Source organism: Ptychodera flava, chromosome 4 (genome assembly GCF_041260155.1).
Source record: "Ptychodera flava strain L36383 chromosome 4, AS_Pfla_20210202, whole genome shotgun sequence".
NCBI classification, from domain to species: Eukaryota; Metazoa; Hemichordata; class Enteropneusta; family Ptychoderidae; genus Ptychodera; species Ptychodera flava.
In genome coordinates, this window is record NC_091931.1 from 38,568,394 (window position 1) to 38,576,289 (window position 7,896).

A 7,896-nucleotide genomic window follows, 5' to 3' on the forward strand; every position below is an offset into this window, starting at 1 on the left:
TCACATGAGTTGCATATTTTCGCGCGTTTCCGAAAGCATCTCTGATGACGATATGTTGTGCGGTCGAGATAGAGAGTCTACAGGTGTAAACTGCCCGCTCGTTCTGTTTCCTGTATCTTGGAATGTAGCGACTTGGTACGACGGAGATAATCCCATTCCATAATATGGGAAATTTGGGCCTTGAGTTGACGATACGTGTTGGGAGGAATAAAATGGATGGCGAAACTGTTGGGCATATACATGGTCAGGCAAAAGTTGTGCCGGTGCGCGTGTGTAACCTGGATCTGGAGTTAACGAGGGCTGGAAATGGAAAGGATAAATTGGCGGAGGATAATAAAACATGTCGCGGTAACTTTCCCGGCGATTTGCGCGAGCGATACCCTTCAGCTGATGAGGTGTAATGTCATCATCTTCCGACTGCGAAGATTCGACGTTCTCTGCTTCACGATCTGCACAACGCCCAATCCTCTTACGGCATTTCCGAATCCTTTCTTGCTTGTGATGTCCACTGGAGTTAGCGCACTCCGTATCGGAGAGGTCCGAAGTTTGATGACTTTTCATTGTTTGCACCGGAGACGCTTTGTGAAAAACGAAATGAAATAAAAGGAGATTAAAAATAATCAATAAACAAGCAAATAATACATTTATACATATTATGAACGACTTTATGTCGCACTGCTCACTACATTCATGAAGTACAATTTATTGTTGAATTCAACTCAAAATGACTATATATGTTTACTTACCATTGATAAGAATATCGTATATTTTTGTACAACTTTCCTTTTCCTCTGTCGAGCATCCGCTGTATTCACTGTTCATGGAGCGCAACTGTTCTTTGATGGCCCTGGAAAATATTGTACGATCATTTTCGGCGTTAGACAGTGCGGGAAGGTTCTTTACTTGGTTATTGAAGGCTTTCCTCAGAATGCTTAGGTCACGTTGAAGGTCAGTTTTGCCTGTCGTTGTTCGACGATTGTATTTATCAGGGAAGGCAGCGAGGAGCCGTGGGGTGATGGTTGTTGTGAAAACACTGGTAGATCGACTTTGAAAGTCATGCAACTGCTTTAGTTCGTTTTCTTTCGATGTTATTACTTTTGTTAGTTGGCTTTCCCGCTCCTTTAGTTGTTTTAGACGTGCCATGTAGTCATGTTTGTGCTTATCCGATCTTCCGCAGAAAATGTAACCTCTGCAAGGCTCACCGAGTGGACAGCCCTCGCTGTTCCTATTGCCGGTAGCCCTGTGTCCGCGGCGGTGACAAATGTTGCAAGTACTTCTGAGATTAGTTCCCACGGGTTTGGCTTCGGTAACTACTCTGTCCATTTCTTGCTTCTGTGCTATCACTGCCACTTTTTCACTTTGAGAAATTCTATTTCCTTACACATCTCTTCTCTTTCTTATCTTTCCATCGTTTGCTTTCGACTTGACGGTCTCTAACTCATGATCAAGTTGTAGTTGTTGTCTTGCTCGTATCCGTCTTTCGCCATCTCCGCCTGCACTGTTGTCATTACTAGACTCATCCCGATCTCTTTTTCGGCCTTGTAAAACCATAGCTGGTGAACACCCTTCGCTGACCATAAGTTTTAATCGAACGAAGTCCGCATTATGAACTGGTGCAGCGCATCGGTACATATCTTGAAGATCATATTCATTATCACTGAGAGTGATGACAGTCTTCTCATCGTTGACGTACTGTAACTGAAAAGCTACATTCTTGAGCGATGGTATGTTTTGAGTGATGAAAGACGTCAATTGGGAATATTGTTTGAGTTGTTCTTTGGCGTACACCTGACGGGTTCTGCCGCGGTAAAGTATTTGAAATTGGTACATAATGTTAACTGTGTTCATTTGAAACTTCACTTCGCGAGGGTGAAACCGCTCAGCTAACTACCTGGAAGTTTTGCCGCCAAGAAGTCGTGTGACCACTCATTGGCCGTCCTCTATGGAAGATACCACTCATTCACAAACTTGCAACGAACATCATGCACATTTTATCGAAATTCGATGAGCAGTAAATGAGACCAAAAGTGTAGTTTGAAGAAATATTTTTATTTATCAGTGAAGTTTCACTCCAGTAGTGTATGATTCGGATATTATTATCTTCACTCGTTTTGAATCCCACCAAGCAACAAGCAGCCACCCCTATACTGAATTACTCAAACCCAGATAAGCTTTATTGCAACATCTCAAAGTGTCTGCAGCTGACTGAAACATAAAACGATATCGCTGACAAGTTAACAAAGTCACTGGCGAATTACAAAGGGAAATAGCAATATGCCTCGCAATACAGCTGGGTACTTTGCTAATTAGGTGTCCAGTTTCTATTCGCGCTCGCTGTAACAGGTGCCGATAATGGGTCAAAAGCATCGAAGTGTGACACCCATGATATTTGGATATGCCATTCCAGCCAGCTCAGTGCAGTGCGCGATGGGTCGCCCCTTCTACGTACACTTAGCGGCGCGCAGCACACCATACCAAAATGGGGGAATCGCGCAGTCGCGCAGCCTAGATGAAACACTGCTCCAAAAACTTGGTGGTCAAGATTGACCACCAAAAATAGAATCTGGTGGTCCAAATTAGATAATCGGTGGTCTTTTGACGCATGACCACCGGGTATTTCGAACCCTGTAATGCATAAACATTTTATTTATCCATCTTATCACTTGAGTTGAAACTTTCTTTAAATCTTTTTTTGTCACAAAATAAGTTGTGTTAATATGAATAATCATGACAACTCACCTGCGTCAAATTGCAAATTTGCTGTCGTAAATTTACATATGAGATGCAAAAATCCCTCAAAGCTTCAAATGTGACTGTAAAGTGAGGGATAACATTCGTTCGCGTAGTTCTACATTTATTGTCTCCGTCTCACCCCTCTTTCAAAGTCAGTGTGGAGTTGAAAGTCAAAGAAACGAAGCCCGCAATTTTCTTTCACTTGACACATTAGAGAAACAATCGGTTCGTGTTGTGACAATTTGAAGGGCAGCCAGGAGATGAAGGCAAGCCGTATTTCACTCACCAAACATACCCATAGGATTTCAAACTACTTACAGAATATCGACAGTCATGACAGTCTGCCTTATTAATTTATCCGTTCGTGATTTATCTTGTCCACATAATTTTGATCTCAGTAGATTTTGATTGCAAAGTTGATTGGTTGCACTCATACGCGACAGTTCAGATCCGTTGTCAGATTGAAAATAAAAAAACAACAACATCACAATCTCTTATGACTGCCAATGAGTCAGATCATCATTGATCTGCATTGTCATGTCAGAACTGTACTTTGCTGTACCAATGATGACGAACAACGGGTCTTTATAGACCCATGGGGATGTAAAAACTCCTTCATTCACGGCTCGCACTCGGGGTTCTTGGACCCAGAGATCGAGCATTGCATCTTTTTGCACCATCAGAGCAAGTCTGATCTTCGTAAAGTTGATTTCATCATGCCAGTGCTCTATTGGAGGAAATCTAGTGGAAGGTCAAGGTGTTGTTGTATCGGCCGGGAAAGGATAAGTTTTAAGCGGCTTTCGAGTGTTGTAATCAAATCCCGTTTTCCCGGCGTCAATCTCTGTTTTCAGTGCCGCAGTAATTGTGGTAAAAGCAACCACAAATTAGTACCCGGTTGCGATCGGAGACGTTGAAGTCTCCTCCGTAAATACGGCTGACATCGTTTATTTTCTTGCCATGTTCAAGAGGAAAGTGACCACGCACATCACGAGTATTGCTCGTGACTAGTCAAATGTCGGGAATGCTAACTAGTGATTGGTTGCCCATTGTATCATTCCTGAGTTTCATTGGTTGTTTGTACGTACAGTCTTTTAAAGAGATCAGTTTTCAAGTGAAGTGAGCATAAAGAGAGTATAATTCTGTTTCAAGAATCGATTCAGCGTGGGCGTTGTTTATGAAAAAAGGCAGGGTTCTTCCATAGTGATTCCGCTACCTTGAACCCATTAGGTCATGATGACCCGGTATTGCACAACATTGCATAAACAATCAAAATGGGAAATTATCTTGTACTAATTGGCGGGACTAATTTTTTGTGTTCTAAGCACGTAGAACAAGCTATACAATGGTAACAATAACACCTTTTTTTCATTCCGGTAAACTCATGTGCGCAATGCGTACAAAAACAATCTATGGTCAACAATCTATTCAATTATACTTCTGTATCATGTTTCATGCTGATCACTCAATTGTCCGAAGTCTCCTTTTTTCAACGATCAACAGACCTCTCAGGTGACAAAACCGCTCACATTTCCATAGAGAAGACAAAGACAACAATGTAGGTCGAAAGTATGTTGCACTTTCTTAACTCTGAAATAAGACCTTCACCCGATCAAAAAGTCCGTGCCCACGCCATGAGTTCAATCCAATTCAATGCAATGAATACCTTTCGTCTCGCTTCAGTGTGCACTTATAGCCCATGAGATGTCGTAAACTGCCGTAAACAATTTTATTTAGTAGAAATTTCTATGGGCTAACCTCATAAGGACGATGGCTATAGTTAGGTACGAACTGTGCTTTTGAAAGTTTTCCAGCCGTCAGTTCAGCAGAGCCCTGTACGTAATGCCACCTGAGTGATGCTATTCGGCTGTATTAGACGGACTTTAGCAACTTTTGTTTTAAATATCAACCACAAGTCAACTCCCCAGTATCTTGAAATACTAGTCTGTGATCAAACACATCAGATCATACGCAACACAGTGACAAAACTTTGTGTAGCACAGTCAAAGGACAAATACATGAAAAAGGTTGGTAGTATAAATCTTTATTGGCAATACATATCATAGTCAAACTTATTAAAATAAAATAAATAATAGCGAAAAGCAACCTGAGCTAAGACCAAGACACCCCTACCCCCGTCCCCAGCCCATGGATGGACATTTTCGCTAGACCCCATAGTTCCATCATGTACAAGAGCGTCAATGGAGATGGTAAACAGTTATCACGTTCGTTTATCATCAAGTAAAATAAACATAAACTTCACTACTTCTGCCAGCGTGATACTTGCTGCAAAAAGTATGGTTCAGGTTGTTGTGCTTCTGTTGGTTGATATGATGAACACGGTATCGGCATGCAAGTCTTTGCTGCATCCCATACTTACGTGCCAACCATGTTACACCACGCTATATGACTCTAAAAACTATACCAGATTGGAAACTACACAAAGAACTTCGTGGAAACGAAAGTGTGTTTTATGTTTCAGTTAGTAACAACTAACTATTAATGTACGGTTGTTGTCTCACGCAATACAAACTATACGTGAGACAACAGCTTGTGCAGGGGTGCTTGACGTAAATTACGTGATGTGTGCTAGAGTACAATTGCGGCGGTCTTGCATGAGTGTTATGTGTAAATCCCGTTGATGAGCTACAGTTGACAACTATGGGTTTTGCACCATCTTCAGTTTCTTAGTGACTAGAATATAAGCGTTTATGTGGCCAGGCACTTTTATAAACACCATTAATTTATTGTTAGCCGTGTCCATAAAAGGAGGATTGTGAGTGACTGTGCAAATACCTGTACTCACAGTAATGGGTGGCGCCCAAGTCAAGCAGTTCCATTTTTGTCATTTTTTTATTCACAGTACTCGAAAATGACAATTTTTTTTTCTAGTGAAGTTTTTGTGAACACAGAAGGAAAGTAATGGTTGCAGATACGACTGAACACATACTTTCTAGTATGACAAACCTTACGAAGACTTCTGGAAATTACACCTAAATTAAGTCCCAGCCGTGAGGGCCAGTGCAGTGACTCACCAACCTCGTTTTTATTCAATTTTTTTTTTGTGAGCACACAATGGTGTACTATGGTCGAACACAAATAAGATGTCTCCTGTATTAAAGGTACAATGATCTGGTGAACCGTCTCAGATTGTCCCATTCAGTAAGCAAACAAAATCCATCGTTTAGGTCAAGACCTCTAGTCTCTGAAAGTGTCAATCGGTGGTAGCGTTGATCTCCGCCGTAAAGAGACAATTTCGACTCATCTAAAGAAGAAAATCATTACATCAACGCAAACACTGCCGACAAGACAACAAAGGCACTATGTGTTGTCGCTAACGCTCGGGTTGTGGTCCACAGTCACAGGGCAACGTCATTTAAGCCATGTAATTGACTACATATAGGTGTAATGTTACTTACGGTATTTTCTTTCACAGTAACGCAGACGGTATACTGCTGCGCAGGTGAACTGCTAGGAGTTCCTTTCTAGTGTGTTGTGCCGAGTTTAATAAAACTAAAACTAAGAAGTGGAGTTCTTTTCAAATTCCTAGTCCAATCAAACTGAAGAATTTAGAATTTTTTCGGCCTTTTAGACTTTCACGACAATCTGAGACGGTTCCTGATGTCAAAGCCGCGCAAGCTCTGTGAGAACTAGGCGGGGTTAGAAACCCCTTACAGTGACCTCTTTTTGAAGCTAGCGCGATCCTAAAGTTTAAATAGAATAGTTAGTAGGTCTGTATCGCTCCAGAGAAAATGTTAACGAAATGACCTCTAACTTAGGCAAAAAGGGAAGGTGCAATTGCGAGAAATAAGTATTACACGACAAACTACTCAAATGGGAGTCTCGGGATGAAATCTCAAATAGATGCGCAATTTTTACAGTTACCAAAAGTGACCAAGGCGCAGACAACAAAGAAAGTGTGCGTTGTCGTACGTGTAAATGGTCGTGTAGATGATGGAATCGTTCTGCGTCTTGTGTGAAAATCTTGAGTAAATCTTCACAGATCCAAGCATTTACAGACTGTGCCTCCTAAATGTCATAAATCTACACATAGATGCAAACAAAAATTTCGGCTCCTTTAATCTTTAATGGCCTGGTTTCATGGCTTCTCTCCTTACGACAAGCAAACTTGCTTGAATCGATGGACCCTAACACAGACACTGTTGTCATGACTTTGAAGCGAGGAGGTTTGACTGGTCACCAACCGTGACCGAGTACCTCTTTCAACTTATGACGGTGATCTAGGTCACGTGACTCAGTTTAATGACACCTGATAACGAACGGTAGCTGGGGTTGAAAGATGTGAATGAATTAAAGTGATGTGATTCTTTTAGATGCTTTACATTCAATTACTGTACTGCAGTATAAGTAAGGTGCCTTACTGCACTCTCTGACAGTGCATACCGTTTACTGAGATACTTGAACTCTCATGTTGATGATGTTTTAGTAGTAAAAATGTAGAATCAAAAGCGACGGACAATGATTGGAAGAACATTTTTTCAAGGTTCAGACAGCTATATACAGGTATATACTTCATGGTCTATTGATTTTCACAGGCATGGTGGTAAAGTTATTCTTGACATTACCAGTGGCCCTGACACCATGACGTCACAGCCAATTCGTCGGACCATCGCTGCTATTCAATAGTACATGGTAACATGAAAGGAGGATGGCTGAAACTGTACGACAGAACAGATTCTGAAATAGCCCGAGTCATCATTCCTCATTGACACAATGTGCATAGCATAGTCCGCGTGACACCTATACTCACTGTGAAGCCATCATTATTTTCGGCATCAAGCCTTTGATTTATGACCGATCATGCATTACATTATAATATATATTGTGTAGGTTCGTTTGAGATGCAAAATAGCTATATCGTCAGCATGAAATTGCTAAATGACCGGTAAACTTCAATGTTCGTATAATCAATGGTTGAAGTAAATCCATATGATCTAATGCGGTCATTCTGAGAATTTTGACTTCTGGATCACTAGTATTTATCTATGCACGTTGCGTCAACCAAATTATAATGAGTTCTTGCCATCACCGGTTAGGTTCCAGATTGATTTCGATCCCATGAGCAATTAATGACATACCAGGTCAACAGAAAGACCGTAGCCAGAGATCGAAAGACGTACACATATATCAACAATAACTCACATG

At 41.2% G+C, this 7,896-nt stretch overlaps 1 protein-coding gene across 1 annotated transcript; it reads right to left on the bottom strand.

Annotated features, from left to right (window-relative positions):
* LOC139132279 (uncharacterized) lies at positions 1-1,348 on the bottom strand. Its single transcript, XM_070698667.1, has 2 exons — positions 747-1,348; positions 1-578 (listed from the first exon to the last, which is right to left on the bottom strand). The coding sequence occupies exons 1-2, from the start codon at positions 1,321-1,323 to the stop codon at positions 1-3; spliced, it is 1,155 nt and encodes a 384-aa protein (XP_070554768.1). The 5' UTR covers positions 1,324-1,348.
* Between the last annotated feature and the right edge of the window lie 6,548 nt (positions 1,349-7,896).

Coding starts and splice junctions, on each gene's coding strand:
- LOC139132279 (XM_070698667.1), bottom strand. CDS start 1,323: ATGGACAGAGTAGTTACCGAAGCCAAACCCGTGGGAACTAATCTCAGA. Junction 579..746: donor ATACGATATTCTTATCAATG/GTAAGTAAACAT, acceptor TTTTTCACAAAG/CGTCTCCGGTGCAAACAATG.